This window comes from Sphaeramia orbicularis, chromosome 12 (genome assembly GCF_902148855.1).
Source record: "Sphaeramia orbicularis chromosome 12, fSphaOr1.1, whole genome shotgun sequence".
Lineage (NCBI taxonomy): Eukaryota > Metazoa > Chordata > Actinopteri > Kurtiformes > Apogonidae > Sphaeramia > Sphaeramia orbicularis.
In genome coordinates, this window is record NC_043968.1 from 51,911,894 (window position 1) to 51,930,989 (window position 19,096).

Below are 19,096 nucleotides of genomic sequence, written 5' to 3' on the forward strand. Positions count from 1 at the left end.
TCATTGAATTATTCAGCCTCAGATGAGGCTGAAAACCCTTAACAACCATCAACACTTCCAAAGGCATTCACTTCTACACCATCAGAAGGTGGTCTTGCCTTTGAGTCACCAGAAGTTAATTATATCTGGAAGACTGCTCTGTGACTAATTAGGTCTGATGTGATGAATTGTTTCTTGCCTCCGTAGAGTCATGCCTGGTGTCAGATGAGCTGCTGCAGTACCGCCACTTTGTATCCAAGCAGCAGTTTGATAAAGACCTGACTGATGAGCAAGAAGAGGAAGTCCTGGCCCAGTTCACAGCGCTCGATCCTGAGAAGAAGGGTCATATTGAGTGGTCTGACTTTCTCTACTTTGAGTCTCTGGCGATGTTGAGAAAGTTTCGCACAGAGGTTAATAAGAAAATGTTGACTTTTTTTTTTTTTACTGATACTAGTTCCATTCAAATATATCACCAATTTGGCAAAGTTCACTAAATAACATTTTAATGATTATTTCTTCACAGTCTTCAGTGAGATAAACAGTAGTATCATCAGTCAAACTTAAGATGTAATTGAACAATGTGTGAAATTGAAACACTACCTGTATTATGAAGTAGTTTATTGTAGTTTCTGAGAATTAAAATAAGAATAAATGCTTGGTTTCTATGATGTGACAGTCTAGGCTCATACAGCTAATATTATATCAGCTACTGTTAGCAAGTGAACTAACTGCAACTACAGACAGAGGTTAAATAATCCTGTGCCCATTTTGTTTTAAAAAGCTATAATATTTGGGATTTTGAGGAAACATTCTTGACCATACCTACAGAATCTACCTCCAAATCTCCTTTGTTGTAAGCTATTGTTTTGCCTTAACCAGTCAATTTGGCTCTTATAAAAACTAGGGAAAAAGTGCAATTGTAGGTTACATTTTATTGCTACTAAAAGGAAAAATTATATTATTTTATTTGACTATTTTAAAAATTGTTTCAAACCTGACAAAACTGACAAAAAGTTTTCAGTATTATTTTCAGAATCTGCCTCCAATGTATTAAGTCTCATTTGATTTTTTATTGGTGGTAGGTAAAGCAAGCAACATTTTTATTTATAAAGTATGTTTCATTCCAAATGGTGCGACGTGAGGTGCACAAAATGTGAAGTAACCAAAAACTAAAGAAAAACATGAATTAATCTAAAGATATGTAATGAAAGAAACAAAACAGTGGGTTATAGTTATAAAATAGTAATTAGTAAAAGGATGAAAGATGACATAAATAAAAGCATATAAAATAAAATAAAAGCCATGTATTAATTAAAGCTGCAAGCAGCATTGGGCGGGACCTCACACCAGGCGTTCTGCCTCCCGTGCATTCCACCTCCCGCGTGTTCCGCCTCCCGTGACCGTCGACACCTCCGCTCCACTCACACCTCTCCGTCCCGACACCAGCCTCCTCCATTTTGCATCCGTCCATTTACTCTATCTTTTGGTGCTATTCAGAAGCCAATATGACAAACGGCCTCAGACCAGTTTTAATTTGAGGGTTTTACTTTGAAAGGCAGTTTGCCAACTTACTGTTGGAGATAGCTCATGGCGTCCTTACATTTTTTGTAGTGCTCGATGTAATGGACATTTTGGTGTTGGTTTCATGTCTCTCGGACATTCCTGCTAGCCGCTATGGCGGTTTCCATGTTTTTTGACATAGGTGGCACTAGAGAGCCGATTTTGGCACCTACAGGGTTAATTTTTGCATTTTATCAAATTTTTCGCCAGACCTGATATACGTGCCAAATTTGGTGAGTTTTTGAGCATGTTTAGGGGGTCAAAATCCAGTTCAAAGTGGCACGGAATAATAATAATAATGAAAAATGAACGAAAAACAATAGGGGCCTTGCCCTCTGCCCTCTCGGCTTGGTCCCTAAATATATATTAGATATGTAAAATTAAATGGAAGATTATGTGAAACTAGTAAAGGGATCAAAGCATAAAGGATTTTTCTTTTATTTCATTTAATAATCTTAAAGTTAAAATAGCAGAATTAGACTTTTCAAATGTGTCGGTAAAATGGAGACTTGGGGGATATTCCTTCTCCTGGTTGTAAAAACAGACATACAATATTTTAGGATTTTTTCATTTTTTCTAAAAAAATGTTATGCACAAATTAAAAAATACACATTCTGGTCGAAGCAATAGTAATACTAATAATATATTGCAAATAAAACTCCATTATTATTTAAAAAATATCCTGTCAGTTCGCTGGTTTCTTCTTAACCACTATGGTGATGACATGCATTTAAAAATTCCTCTTTACATGTTAACTAAAGGTACATTTAAGCATTAAAGAAACAGCTCTCTATATAAGAGACTCTTGCAGAATTTGGCAAAAATTCCCTTTCCTCTGCCAGCCAAAACACACTCTAATCAACCTCAGAATGCTGTAGAAACATGGGTCACAGAATACATTATGCTGAGGTTACTTTGATAAAATACCTCAGGGGCAAATGCAACCAAGGTTTTGGCTGCCATCCACCTTCTAAATGATTCATTTTTACAGTCTGTTGATCACCTCAGAACCAGTCACATCTTCTGTTTTTTTTTTTTTTTTCAGCTTTGGGGATTACAGTTGCAATTTGTGGACTGTGTTGAGTGTGTGGTAGCCAGAGGTAAAGAGGTGCCTGCAGATTATGTCAGGCAGTGTTAATATGATTGAGAATGATTAAGGCCATTGAACTCAGCCCTAAAAATACCTCTGCAAGGGCTGCAAATTACAGTAATCGAAATAATAAAAGGAAAATTGAGTTATTAGGCACTACATTCAGGCCACCTACTCACAGCGACTGATTTTTTTTTTTTTTTTCTTCCCCCCTAGAACTCATTGGTGCGTCTGTTGACCGCCAAGGAGAGAGACAATGCACGGTCAGTGTTTGTGGGTCTGGACTTGGACAAAGATGGTGTGATTACAAGAGCAGAGTGCCGTCAAGCCCAGCAGTCCTGGTTCCACAAGGTTAACAAAGACTCACAATCCTGCAATGTGAGGTGAGTTCAGTATCAGAGCTAAATCAGAAAAGACCAAAACTGTTCATCATGTCTCATCAGTAACACGTCGACAACACAGTTTAGTGTTACATAATATTTTTGTATCAGTCAAACCAGTAGAGGGCTGTGGTCCCACCCCTTCTGTTTGTACCCCATGGGACCTTATTGTGGGGAAGAATTATTTTTATTGTAGAAAATGGTGAGAGACAAGCAAGTTTTTTGAGCCCCTTTAAATTATGCATCATTTACACATATGTTTGTCAGTTTAACCTATAAAGACCCGGCACTACTTTTGTGTCAGTTCCCAAATGAAATTTTCTCTGTATCTAACCTTTTCTTAAGGGATTTCTCACCATTTATTATAATATTATCCTCTGTATTTTGGATTTTATGAGGATAAATCATGTATTTTCCTATATTTAATTCACTGATCATGTAGATGTTAGTAAAAGCTCAGATTAAAGTTGAGGGTTATTAAATCAAAACAGAGAAAACTGCAGAAAAAGTGACTTTTTCAGTCAAATCTATCATTAACTGAACATAAACCAAGTGTGTCCATCCACTGTCATTGATGAAACTCCATGGGTTTTACTAGTGAATCAATGTTGTGGAATATGACGGTGTTTCCACTGTCACTACGGAGCCTCTGAATGTCCAAATGGGTCATATCTGATGACCATTTTATACCAATTATTTACATGTATTGATTGGAATATTGGATCAACAGGTATTAAACAGTTTAGATCAGTGGATGGTTTTAGTCGATTATGGATGTTTTGGTCTTTATGGGTTAAAAGATAATTTTACATTGTCAAGAAAGTCACTGTTTGTGGTAAAACTATTTATCTTTCCAACAAAAATGTGTAAATAGATGAAACACCAGAAAGTCACAGAGGTGATATCATTATAGCATATTTTTTTTCTTTCTGGCTTTTAACTCAGTGTGAGAGGTTGGCTGTTATTGTTTTAATGTACAGGGGGTCCCATAAGTCTCCATACATAGGAAAGATAAACGTTACTTGACATAAACCATTTTTATTTATATAATATGCTCTACATGACTGCCATTTTGTCGGGAACAAATTGATCCAAAACCCTTCCTGTTTTTTTGAACTTGACATTAAGTTTTGCCACAGTGTCGTGTGTGATACTCGTCCCATGTTTTCTGTTAAATGTGCTTGCAACCATACGACTGCTTGCTGAACCGGCCATCAGGATGATTTCAGTTCGTTGCTCTTTATTCAAATGCATTCTTTGGGTTATCTGAAATATAAAGAAATACATGTTAGAACCATATATGTATGGAATGTATTATGTCTCCTATGTATGGAGACTTATGGGACACCCTATATAATTGCTTTAATTTTTTTATTCATTCTTTAATGTGTTTCATTTGCTTTATTTAGTTTTTATGTTTGTGTACAGCCCTTTGGCTAACTGTGTTGTTTTTAAATTGCTGTTTAAATACAGTTGAGTAGAGAGTTGAGTAAGTGTCTTTTTCCGTGATCTGTTCATAGCTGATGAAGACGTGTCTGCAGTTTCAACATGACCAGAGTTGGAATGGTTTTCACATCTGTACTCCTTTGACCCTTTCATGCATGAATTATGAGAACCTTGATGGGTCAAAACACAGGAATGTCCAGTCAGAGAGCGAACTTTAAATGATTGCCATTCCAACATTTATTTCAATATAAAGTAGCTCCTTGTTTTGGATAATCCCTTATGGTCCAACTAAAGCAAAAATGAATTTAAAAGTAAAAATGTGGGTCAAATTGTCTCAAAAACAGTGTTTCTCAAACTGTGGGGCGGGCCCCCCCACGGGCCCCCCCGAGGGGGGCACGAAGGCTTTCCAAGGGGGGCATAGGATCATTCCTTGGTGTTTTGTTTTTTTTTTCTTCAGGTTAGAACATGTGGCAGGTGGAACTAATGTTTTAGCGTTGGAGCACCCTGGACTCATTTTAGGGACGTACAACAAACAAATCTACTGCCATAGTGATCTGTCACAAGACTAGACCAAGAGTTTAGGTTTGGACAATGGACAAGGATTGGACTGGAAAAGAAAAATGTGCAATGTTTCTGGTTTTGCACAGTTTGTACAGATTGCACTTTAATGTTCTGAAATGTGCAACGGAAACAGGCTCATTACAGCCACTGATATTGTTAAAATGTTCATCTTTGTTACCAAAATTTGTTTGTTGTTCTACAAAAAAAATTACCTTATTGTCATAGTTGTAAGATAATTACACATTTCCTATTTTTAATTGGAAAAATAATGTCTCAGGGTGCAGTTTTGTTGAGGTCATTTATATAGTTCAATCAAAAATCGAAGTTATTTTTACTTTGCACAACAAATTATTCAAGGAAAAGTAAAAAGTGTTCTAACGATACTGATGTTTCTTTCAATAAAAGTTATAATTTCACCACAGGTACAATGTTGTTTGGGTTGAGGGGGGCTTGGAGATTTTTTGTGCTCCAAAGGGGGGCCCAACAGAAAATATTGAGAACCACTGCTCTAAAATTCAGAGAGATTTTTAATATTGTGTTTTGACCCTAATCAAGTTATTGAGTGTTTTTTTTCCTCTTCAGGCATGAAGAAAACAATGTGATTGAAAATTTTTTTATGAACCTATTTTTCATGGAGTTGCAAAAATATCCACTCAGCTTGACATCATGCATTTAATTTTTGAAGCAAAGAAACATGTATTTACTGATATACTGAGTGAAAACTATGAAATAATTTTTTTAAAAAATGCTGCTAATCTGGTATTTCGTCACATTTTAACATACTCTATATTAGTTATTATTCGCTTTATGGAGATAATGTGCAAAAAAAACCTTTTTGTTTAAGAAAAATGGTTAATTACAGTCTATTAACAATAACAAGCAACTGATTTACACTCAAACATGTTAGTGCAGATCAGATTTATCAAGAACAGCAAAGTTACAGTGATGGTATGAATTGCAATGTATGGGATGATGCATAGGTGTCCACTGTGTTGGCTGATATGGAACTAAAACAATAAAATCCATGAATATACAAGAGAACAGCTGGAGAATAGCTGTCCACTGTAGTGACCACTGTGTGAAAGGGTTAATACTTACTTTTTTCCTGTAGACAGAGGTAAAATGTGCCAAGGCAGTGGCGGTTCTGGTTTTGTCCATGTGTATCACAGGCATGTGAGATGCAGTCTATTGAGGTGTTTAACTCAAAACTAAATGTTTCTTTACTATCTTTGCCATAAACTGTGACTTTCCTGGCTCAGAAGATTATCTTTTAAACTGACAGACATCATACTGTATGTGTAAATGGTGGTACAACTCCAACAGGATACAGAATTATTTGTCTCTCCCAGTTGCCCACGTACATACAGTGCTTCTTCATAAGTTAGTTCCTGGAGACACAACACAAAGGACTGGACTTCTACTCTATTAGTCATCGAACAGAGAAAGTGATAGAGACAGACTCTGTTCACTGAGTACTGGATTTATTCTAAAGATACAAAATGCCAAGGTAGAAGGTGTTTGTGTCACATTTTTTCTTTAACATAAAACATTTGTCTCTTTGTTGTTTGCTCTTACATCCAGAGAAGTTCAGACCCTGGTAAAAGAAAGGAAAAAGGAACAATTTCTTAAGAAACCATGATTAAGTAACCCATCACACAGACTCACACACACACACACACACACACACACACACATACAAACTACCCATTTTTAACTTGCAAAAAAATAAAACATCATATTGAGACACTTCTATCTAGATCACAGGTGTCAAACATGCGGCTCGGGGGCCAAATCTGGCCCGCCAAAGGTTAGGAGGAGGTAAGGAGTGCAAAATTTAACCTGAACAGTCCAGGTTGTCCAAATCATTTTAGTTCAGGTTCCACATACAGACCAATGTGATCTACAGTAAAAATAATAACACAATAACCCAGAAATAATGACAACTACAAATTTTCTTTGTGAAAAATTATGTGGAAAAAATTTAAGTGAAAAAAAAAAAAACCATTACACTGTGAAAATATTTACATTTACAAAACTATTCTTTCACAATAAAATGCAAATAAATACATAAATAAAAACAAAGATGAATAACCCGAAATGTGCAATTTTAACAATTTTCTGCCTGTTACTAAATATTTGGTGCATTTATGGATCCACTGTGATCTGTAGTTGTGCTAATAATAAGAGATGGAATATTGTAGAAATTGTTCAAATTTTAGTTCCAAACTCCAAAATTTTAACAATATTCTGCCTGTTACCAAATGTTTACGTATCACTGTATGTAAATGTACATGTATAAATAATAAGTCGAGGCATAATATTGTTAAAATATCACTAATTTTTCCAATGAAATTTCTGTTTTTTCAGGTTATTCACATCTTTTTTTGGTAAAATGTAAATATTTTCATAGTTTAATTGGGTTTTTTTTTGTCCTAAAACAAAAAGAAAACTTGGATTTGTCATTATTTATAGGTTATTAAGTCATTATTTTACTGGTCCTACCTGCTTGAGATCAAACTGGGCTAAATATGGCCCCTGAACTAAAATGAGTTTAGATGAAAGTATTTATACAAGTGTGCCAAAACTTTGGGACATCTGAGTCTCATCTGAATGTAAAATCCAGCTGGGGAATAGAAAACCTTAAGCTTTGTTGGCCAGAGAGAGAGAAAGACAAAGGTGAAGACAAAGTTGTTGTTTTTTTTTTTTTTACTTATGACATTTGTTTCTTAACAGCATCCATTGCCATTACTTTGCAGATGATGCACAGCTTTACTTCTAGTCCAACACAACAAATGATAAAACCCTTTGATCCTTTCATCTGTCTTTGCAGCATTAGTACTTTCTGGAATGAAGAGTATTAGTCTAATGGAACAGAATGAGATCTTACCATGAGATAAGTCCAGGTTATATGTGAATAATAATTCTATTTTCTGCAAGAGCCCATTAGAATATGCTATAAAATGGACTTTATATGCCATAAACTATTATATTTTATATAATTTCTGGATTTTAAAACAGCGCTCATGACATTATCTCCACTGAACAAGATCATGACAGTATTATTCCAGAACTGATCTAAAATGACTTCAGCTTCTACACAAGAATTGTACCACTCCGTTCTTACAGGGTTGTGTCCACGTCTTGTTTGACATACCACAACCACTTACTGTGTGATTATCAAGACCACAGGTGTCAAAGATGTGGCCTGCGGGCCAAAACTGGCTCACCAAACAGTCCAGTCCAGCCCCTGGGATGAATTTGTAAAATGCAAAAAATACACTAAGATATTAACAATCAATGGTGTTAAAATCATTTTAGGTCAATTCAATCTAAAGTGGATCAGACCAGGAAAATACTATCATAATAACCTATAAATAATGAAAACTGCACATATTCCTCTTTGTTTTAGGGTAAAAAAAAAAGTAAAATTACACAAAAATGGTTATATTTACAGACTGGCCTTTTACAAGAAGGTCTGAAATGTGGAATTTTATCAATATTCTGCCTGTTTTTAAATGTTTTGTGTATTTGTTGATCCACTGTGATCTGTACATTGTGATGCACACGTATAAAAGATAAATTAAGGTGTAAAATTGTTAACATTGCACTTATTTTTCGTAAGAATTTTCAGGTTCATATTTGTTCATGTTATGTTCAAGTAAAGTTCGTAGGTGTAAACATTTTCATGACAGAATTTTACTTTTTTCACTCAAAAACATACAGAAAACTTTGGAGTTGACATTATTTATCAGTTCTTATTCTATTATTTGTATTATTTTACTGGTGCGGCCCAGTTTATATTATATTAAGCTGAATGTGGCCCCTGAACTAAAATGAGTTTGACACCCCTGATCAAGACAGACATGTGAGGTCTTCCCTGGGCTGAGCTGGAAACTCAAACAAACGCAGTTTAGATGCATTTTGAGCTGTAGTTGCAAACTTTGTGTGTTTTTTACTCTTTATCTCCTCATTATTTTACACTGCAGCACTGATACTAAAAATACGACTGGGCACTGAAACAAGGCTGAGATATTACGATGGTGTTTCTCTGTTGTTCTGTTGCACATTTTCAGAGAAAGGAATCTCTGGAATGGAAGCCACAAACATAGCACACATCTGTTTTGAAAAATTAAAAAGTTCTCTTTTGAAGCCTGTGATTAACACTGTTCTCCCGTTATTAAATTATACTAAAATTAAGTCTTGATGGAAATAAGTTATGATAGACAATTAAATTTACTTAGGCATCAGTTTATATAATTATATCAGTTTATTTTTTGTTTGATTACTTTTTCTTTATGCTAGTTCCACCTCATTAAGGCACTAAAGCAATGTTTTCATTCAGTAATGTACAATATTCTGTGCTGCCATTCAGATGTCTTTAGCAGGCACTCAGGCTTTGTTCAGACTGCAGCCAAATCAGATTTGTCTCTCAAATCAGATCTTTAAGACAGACTGTCCGCACTGTTATTTACAAGTGATCAGATCAGATTTGTGTGTCCAGACATCACCGACCTAGCTCTGTGGGTTGCCGTGGTCATGACGTAGGCGTGACAAACATCGTGACAGCTTTTAATGGCTTTCCGGGTTCGGCTGTACAGAAGCCTCCCAGCAAAGTACGAGCAGACGTCACCGTTCATTTCATGGATTGTCATCGCCCATGTCGTTCTCTTTGTCGTGACCGTGACAAGCAACATGGATGCTTCTCAGCACTTATGTCACTCCGGATTTGATGCAAAAAGAAACTTTGAAATCTAATTTGAGTGTCCGGATCGAGACACATCTGTTAGTTTACTGTCCATAAATCAATTTGGACAGATATACCATAAAACTAATTTGGGCTGGCAGTCCCAACATGGCGTTAGCTTCCGGCTGCTTTGAATCCCTGCTATTAATAAAATGCCGGGTATTGAGTGAACAAAGCTTGGATTGAAATTTCTTTTGAAATGCAGATGAGACAAACAGAAAATGCATTTTAGGTGACTACATGAACAGACACAACATCATAAATCTGTTATTAAAAAGACAACATATTCCATAGATCTTACCTGCAGCTGACATTCTGCCTTTTCATTGAGACTATATCAAAGCAAAGAGTACATTTTAGATGTATTTTACAATATATAACGCAATCCACTGCAACACTACAACAACGTAAAGGCTTCCAAAATTACCTAGTGGATAAAACAACATCGTCAGACAAAAACCTTGGCAGAAATCAAACATTATCTTTTTTCCCAAAGTGGATAGCTAATGTGTGATGTTTCTGATTGAAGTATGCTATAAAGCATCACACCAAAGACTAAATGGGACATTTTAGAGCGTATCATTACCTGTTAGTTCTATTTAGAGGTTCTGACAAACTCTGAAGAGGTTGGTATGTGTTTGCATACATTTTAACCCTCCGGTATCCCGTCCAGCAAGGCCCTTACTAAGCACCAAGTGTGCCTTTTTGGCACACTTGTGGAATAATGTCAAAAAAAATTTCATACAGTTTTTCTTTTAATTCTTTTACACTTTGTTCTATTTCATCAACTTGAGCCATAAATAAAAATACCAAATACTCAATAATTGTCACATTTATTAACCCTTTAAATGCCGCATTTGTAATGTAAACAAACCATTTTTTTGGATGCAAAAAACACAAAAAATAAATATTTTTGAATATACTACATAAAAAGTGGATCACATATTATTTGATTTTTGCAGCCTGGCACATGTCAATGATTAATGCCAACACTGGTTAATTTGCATTATTATTTTTGGTGCTAGGTCAAATGTTCAAAAATACTAGCATCTGTCACCAAGTTTGCAAAAAAAGGCACACTTATAAATCAAACTTTTAAATATATATTGATTTATTTTTCTGCTCTAATTTGATTTTATTTTTGTAAACCAAGGTCAGCCCTAATCAGACATGTAAAATGGAAGAAATAGTGTGTCTTAGGCACACTTGGGAGACAGATGCTAGTCTTGTAATTTTCTTTTGTTTACAGTGTGCAAATTTTAGTTGGTGGCCAGAATTTTAAAGATTATGCAAAAATGAACAACTTTTGAATTCTAACCATATTTAAATTGTGAAAAATAATATGAAGTTTTTTAACACGAAGTGCAAAGTGTGCCTAAAAGGTGCACCAGGATACCGGAGGGTTAACAGGGTTGTTTAGCATTTTTAGCTTAAGTAGCTGTATCACAATGTAAAAATACACCAATAAAGGACAGTTACTCATTGATTTTGTAACATATAAGCAAATAATCTGTTTGTTAACCCTATAATGCCAAATGTATCATATTTGATACATGAATTTTGAGGCCCTCTACATGATCAGTGTGATATTTTTTTTCTTTAAAATCCTGATGTATACAATTAGATACATGCAAAAGATGGTTAATCCACCAGGGGAGAGGAATTCATTCACCAGAGGCCTTTCCAGTGACACTACAAGACTGTCATTAATGAGGAAAGAGGCAGAGCTTTGCCAATTTCGAAAAGGAATTACCAATTTGTTACACACGTTTGTGTTATATTATGTTTTTGGTTGTTCAAAAATAGCAAGATTTGATCACTGAGACCTGATGTATCAAATATGATACAAAATTAAAAATCATACATTGAAATTGATATTTAAAAAAGTTGTTTTTTTTTTTTTTTGGTTATTCAGAAGGACCAATAAAGGCTCCAGTTTCAAGCAACTGGAATTTTCTGTCAATGATTTAATGGTTCAGGCTTTACAGGGTTAAGTTATCTTTATTACACTATAGATGTTAAAAATGGTTTAAGTGACATAAACTGGAGCATCGTTTTCTTCTGGAATACGATGGAAGAATATGGTCTTAGACACAGTACCTAAATGCACTTTATTAACCAAATTTATAGCACTGATCTGTGTGTGTGTGTGTGTGCGTGCATATGCCTGAAAGTGCTTTTAACCTTCTGCATTGTCACATCTCCTGTGTGCTGTACCATTCCATCCCTTTCACCTACTCTGTCTGACATGCGGCATTCCCCACAGACTCATGGGACTCTGCTCCTCTATGAATTGTGGGTGAGTGTGACTCAGCACTGCATGGCTCGTCTCTCTTTCCTCACTGCAACAGTCTCGACTTTATTTGAGATGTAAACCTCATGCCATGAAAAAAGCCCCCCCCCCCCCCCCCTAAAAAAAAAAGAGAAACTCTGATCTGAAGCTCTTTACAAACATACAGTAATCAAGGAAGCATGCAACCCTGAATGGAGTTTAATGAGCAGACTATGAACCTTTCATATGATTAGGGATGTAATACTGAGGCATGGATAAGATGCAGGCTGGCGTCTAATTACAGGGATCAAAAGAAAGCCATTTGTTCTCTTTAGGGCTTCGCTTTAAAAGCCTTACTTATCTATGTAAGAGGACACTGTGGACCAAAAGGGTGTGAGTGCACACTCTGCACTTAAGGTCCATGCATTTACTAAAAAAACTTGCAGTCTCATTCAGGCTTTTAAATAGCACATATATATATCAAATGAATCAGAAAACTCTGCTCTTTTGCATCAAAGACTTCCCAGTTCAGCTGTCTGAAGCCATCAGTCATTATGTTTTCTGCAAAGAGCCTCCAGATTCATAATTTATGTGCAAAAGGTGTAGATGATTTTATTTTTCCAGTAAAAGGTAATGTCATTTTGTCTTTCTTTGTGTTCTATGTATCCCCATCATGCTCAACATTAAACAGAAAATCTATTTACATTAAGTGGTGCCACAAATTATAGAGCAAGGAACTTCCCTCATGAACTGGTAAAATGTATTTAAATCCAAGTCTGCTATGAGTTCAACCCTTTCATGCATGAATTATGAGAATTTTAATCAAGATGTTTGTTTTTTTTCCTGAGTGTTTTTATTCTTCTTTAGGCATGAAAAAAACAATGTGATTGAAATTTTTTTATGAACCTATTTTTCATGGAGTTACAAAGATGTCCACTCAGCTGGACACCATGCGTTTTATTTATTTATTTATTTTTTTTAATATTTAACCTTTATTTAACCAGGTAAGTTACTTGAGAACTGATTCTCATTTACAATAACAACCTGGCCAAGAGGGAGCACCCAAACAGAATGAGTAGCAGCACAGGTTATATGTAAAAACAACAGAACAGATAAAAAAAAAAAAAAATTTTGAAGCAAAGAAACATGAATTTACTGTCATATTGTGTGAAAACTATGAAATAAAAACATTTTTAATGCTCCTGATCTGATGTTTTCTCACATTTTAACATACAATAATACTAGTTATTACTCACTCAGATAATATGCAACAAAAAAACTACTTTTTGTTAAAAAAAACAACAAAAAAAACAGAAAAAACCTGTTAATTACAGCCTAATAACAATTAGCAATTGATTTACACTCAAATATGTTACTGCAGATCAGGTTTATCAAGGACAGGAAAGTTACAGTAATGGTATGAATTGCAGTGTATGCAGTGGATGACATATAAGCGTCCACTGTGTTGGCTGATATGGAACTAAAACAACAAAACCCATGAATAAACAAGAGAACAGCTGGAGAATAACTGTCCACTGGAGTGACCACTTTGCATGAAAGGGTTAAAGGGGTCATATTTAATATTTCTGCTTTCAAATATTTTTAAAAAGCTACTATTTACCACAAGGAGATCCATAGTTCTGTCAAAAACACTAATGTTTGGCATTATAAAGATATGAACTGGGGCTGGGGGATTTATGTGACCGCTAGAGGAAGTAATGAGTTACTCTGAGTGATAAAAACTAGAAGCACTGTTGTTTTCTCCACAGTTCTAAATGAAAGGAATAGAGTTTGATGTTGAAGTTGCAGTGTTTCTTCTACTCGCAAGAGTTTGATTTTGAGTCTTATGAAGGTATAAAGTTATTATGTGATGTTATTATCTTTGTGAAGTAGCCGTTTGTTCAGACTAAACTGTGACAATTCTGACCTTGTTTGGAGAATTCCAAACAGATCTTTAGAGCAACTATTGACAACACAAACCAACAGAAAACAGATTTGTAGTTTTACCGCGGCTGTTTTCTGTCAAAAAAAAAAGAGCTAACAGAGCTATGATGTATACTAATTTTAGATGAGACAATTATAAGGCACAGTGGTATTTTGAGTAACTGTCACTGTAAGCGACTATGATTTTTAGTTTGAAGGGAAAAACTTGACGATACCTATAATAATAATCTAGATGTGTCTAAACAATGAGTCGGTAACGCTTTATAATAAGTACACACTATGAATTCGTCAAGCATTAACAAATACTGAATTCATCATTTATAAAGCGTATTTCTGACATGAATGCTCATTAGTATATGGTTTATAAGCACAGTTAAAAATGTTTTACTCATTATTAAACCATATACTAATCAAGGTTATTATCGTTAACGAAAACTAACGAAATGACGAAAACTAGAATTGTAAAAACATTTTCGTTAACTGAAATAAATAAAAACTATAATTAAAAGAAAAGAACGATAACTAACTGAAACTGTATTGTGTGCTTACAAAACTGACTAAAACAGATAAAAATTATGGATAAAATTTCCTTCATTTTTGTCTTTGTCAATGTCGGATTGATATGAAAGCGATTTATTTCGCTCTAGCAATTTTAGCTGCTGGCACCATATGATATTTAACGCTCCGTCACTTGTCGTTTACAGTTGTCTTCTGGTCCCCACTCTACCTGGAAACATGGAGACTAAAGTTGGGAGAAAGCAGCAGAGTCCTGTATGGGATTTATTTGAATACGATGGAGAAGAAGAGAAAAGATATGAAAAAACTAAAACTAGGCTTTTAGAAAAAAAACCAAACTAATTAAAACTTGCAAACCTGCTCTAAAAACTAATTAAAACTAACTGAATTAGAGGGAAAAAAAGTCAAAACTAAATAAAAATAAACTATAATGAAAAATCCAAAACTATTATAACCTTGATACTAATGAGCATTCATGTCAGAAATATGCTTTATAAATGATGAATTCAGTATTTATTAATGCGTAACTAATGCTTCATAGTGTGTACTTATAAAGTGTTATCAATGAGTCTTATACTTTATTCAGTGAGTGATACAGTCTGTGGATGCATAGTGTTGACTCACTGGTTGTTCTGGTTCCAGACTTCCCCCTTTCTGCAGAGGGTTTGGAATATCAATACCACAGAGAACCCTTTTAAGTCATTGATGGTCAGGTGTTAACTGGTGCACATAGTTTAAGAAGTTTATGGATCAGTGATTAATCATGAAAAACTGCAAAACTACCGTAAACCATCAGGAGATTTTTTTGCTCCTCTGTCAAGTGTTAAGTCATGCTGTATATTTCTGTCACTATTCTTGTTTTTCCTTCCAGTATAAGCCATGTGGGCCCTATATGTGAGAGCAGCCCGGCCAGTTCTGGCAGTGATAGGAGCAAGACTGACGACAACAGGTTTGTCCTTTGTTACATCTATATTTTGTGCATTTACTTCAAATATGGTTGTGTGGATTAAATATAGTGAGTCCTAAAAGTGAGTAGACCCTTTGCACTTTAGAAATGATTTCACTCTAACTTCCCAAGTTGTTGTATTAGAGCAGGGGTGTCAAACTCATTTTAGTTCCAGGGTCACATTAAGCCCAAATTGATCTCTAGTGGGCCGGACCAGTAAAACAATAGCATAATAACCTGTAAATAATGACGACTCCAAATTTTTCTCTTTGTTTTATTGCAATCAAAATTAAATTATAAAAATATGTACATTTGCAAACTATCCAAATAAAAATGATGTGAATAACCTGAAAAAAAAAAAACAGAAATTTCTTGAGAAAAATAACTGCAATTTTAACAATATTACACCTCAACTTACCATTTATACATGCATATTACGCATTGGATCTACAAAAGGCACAAAATATTTAATAACAGGAAGAATAATGTTAAAACTTCACTTTCAAAATTTCAGGTTTTTCCCATTTTATTATTAAAGGATATGTTAAAATGTTAATATTTTCATCATTTACTGTAAGTTTTTACACTAAAACAAAGAGAAAAATTTGGAGTTGTCATTACTAATTTATAGATGTAATGCAATATTATGTTTTTCACATTAAACTAAGAAAATTTGGAGTCATTATTTATAGGTTATTATGGTATTATTTTAGTTGAGATCACATTGATCTGTATGCGGAACCTGAACAAAAACGACTTCGACATCCTTGATTGTTAATATCTTAAGTGTAATTTTTGCACTTTGTAAATTCATCCCGCAGGCCGGATTGGACCCTTTTGAGGGCCGCATTTGGCCCCCGGGCCGCATGTTTGACACACCTGTATTAGAGCCACTAGCCTTAAATTTACTATCCAGACTCTGATTTATTCACCTGCTGCTCCACAAAACAAAGACAGTTGAGTTTGCTGAAAAAACAAACCCTCACAGCACCCTCGCTTAGAATTATTCAGCTCTTCAACTAAGTTTTCACATGCAAGCTAGCGTCTTCTCCTTTAAAGTGTTTCTGTTCAAAGGGGAAATCTATAATTCCATCAATGATTTGGAGTTCTCCACCACCAGCAGCCCTCATGTAGCCCCAGATCATGATGAACCACCACCACAGTGTTTGACTTGTCTCTGTTCTGTTCATCAGGTTGTGGGCAAACATACTGTGCCTCCTCAGATCAAACAGGAGGATCTTAGTGTCATCAGACCATGAGATGTGCCGCCAGACATACTGGCAGCATGTCATGAAACAAACATGAGCTTGATTAGGTCTGATGGGGTCCAGTAGACATGGGCTGCATGAGTGCTACAGGTGCTGGAAGGCTGAAGTGTTGTAATGGAATTATGGATTTCCACAATGTACTGAACGATTTTGAAGGAGAACATGGTGTACTTTATGTGACAGCTTGATTAAAGAATTGTGTTTTAGCACAACAATGACCCATAGCATCACTTCAAGTATCCTGGTCTGGTCCCAGTCCATCACCAGTTGGGGGCATCCCAAAGGACAAGTGTCAGGTGTCGAACATCAGCCCTCACAGAAGAGTGGATGAATATCTTATGCCGCGTTTCCACTGCGTGGTATCAGCTCGACTCGACTCGACTTGGCTCAGTCTTTTTGCGTTTCAGTTACGAAAAAGGACCTGGAATCTGGTACCCGCTACTAGTTTTTTTGGTCTCACTTCCGCTGAGGTTCCAAGCGATACTAAACCGTGACGTATAACACTGCAGACTACTGATTGGTCAGACAGTTTTCTCTGTGTCCCGCCGTTTTACAAAAAACAGAAGTGGACAGTAAATATAGCGGTACATTAATCCACATGATAACAGCCCAAAACTACACCATGGTCGGTCGGGGAGATTCAGTCTTTGGTGGCCGACGTAAAAATTCAGACGAGACAACACGCAACGAGCGAGTTTTCAGCAACTCTCTGAGCAGACGACACGGAAATAATGCGCCGCATCGCTATGATGTCCAGGTACTGTAAAGTAGGTAGTATCCAGTAATGGAAATGGTCTCCAGGAATACCGAGTCGAGCTGAGCCGAGCCGAGTCGAGCTGGTTCCACGTAGTGGAAACGTGGCATTAGCAAAGACATTTGTGCCCAGTAGGGTCAAGATTCTTCTCCAAAACTATGGCATTTGCAGAAAATATTGACACCAGTGTAGATTCTTGTGCCATAGGGATGATTTCACTTTCGTTAATTCAAATTTAAATTTAAATTTAAATTCAAATTTATTTTGTGAAATAACCCTTCTTGTTTCCCTTTTTATCAGAGTACTTTATTAATCCCAGGTGGAAATGATTGTGTTTGTGTTACAGTTGCTCCATTCAACTATAATTAAAAGTAGCAGGAAAGAAATTATCAATACAACAAAAAAAAAGAAAAAAAGAAAGCTCTAAATATACAAACATAAATATATTTATAGAGTAGGGGTGTCAAACATATGGCCTGCCAAAGAGTCCAATCTGACTCATTGGAGGCCTTTGTGAAAAATTACAAAATCACAAAAATTACACTTAAAATATTAACAATCATTTTAGTTCAGGTTCCATGTACAGACCAATTCAATCTCAGGTGGGTCAGATCAGTAAAATACTATCATAATAACTTATAAATAATGATGACTCGAAATTTTTGTCTTTGTAAATATAATTTTCCTGTATATACACTAAAACAATCATTTCACAAAAAAAACAAAACATGAATAACCTGAACAAATATGCACAACCTGAAATGTCTAGTAATTTTAACAATATTCTGCCTGTTACTAAAGGTTTATGTATGAATAAATGAATGAATGAATGAATGTTTTTATTATTGTGTCTTGCATAAAAAACATGCCCAGCCCTTACATGGGCTTATAAGACACCAAAAATACACATTATTTGTATTTTTATTCCACTGTGATTTGTAAGTTGTATTGAACATGTGTAAATGATAACCTGAAGCATAATATTGTTAAAATTGTATTTATTTTTCTTTTAAAAATATTATATAAATATTATTATTTTACTGGTCCAGCCCACTTCAGACCAAATTTGGCTGAATGTGACCCCTGAACTAAAATGAGTTTGACACCCATGCTATAGAGTATATGTATATATACCAAATATACATATTAAAACACTCTATTGAGACACAATTAAAACAGTAATTTGTACAAGATGTACTAGACGGTATATATCAATATGATAATTATAGAAATATACAGAAAAAAGTGTGCAAAAATATTGTTTGTAATTATATTTATGAGGTTATAAGGTGGAGTTAAACAGTCTGATGGCCACAGGCAGATTTCCTGTGTGGTTCAGTGGTGCGTTTGGGTGGTATCAGTCTAACACTGAACATGCTCCTGTGACTGACCAGCACATCATGGAGTGGGTGAGTGGAATTGTCCAACATTGTCTTGGACATTCGCCTTAAATCAGAGGAATGTCCACTATATAACACATTTCAGGCAAGCACTTCTGATAGAACAACTTGGAAACTTACAGTAAAGTGCAGTACAATGCTTAACTGACCTAACTTTAAATCCATTAAAAAAATTGTTTGTCCCAGGGGCTAAACAAAATACTTCATCCTCCCTCTAATTGGCCTACTAGTGTAAC

The 19,096-nt window shown here is 35.3% G+C and overlaps 1 protein-coding gene across 3 annotated transcripts in view; it reads left to right on the top strand.

The window, feature by feature from the left end:
- phf24 (PHD finger protein 24) overlaps positions 1 to 19,096 on the top strand; it is a 73,101-nt gene that overhangs the window by 45,822 nt on the left and 8,183 nt on the right. For 2 of the 3 annotated variants that reach the window (XM_030148976.1, XM_030148975.1), the window contains exons 6-9: positions 187 to 389; positions 2,846 to 3,012; positions 12,027 to 12,059; positions 15,364 to 15,441. In XM_030148976.1, the coding sequence (XP_030004836.1) occupies positions 187 to 389; positions 2,846 to 3,012; positions 12,027 to 12,059; positions 15,364 to 15,441 (481 nt within the window). The remainder of the gene's footprint in view (positions 1 to 186; positions 390 to 2,845; positions 3,013 to 12,026; positions 12,060 to 15,363; positions 15,442 to 19,096) is intronic. The other variant, XM_030148977.1, reaches the window with a different exon arrangement.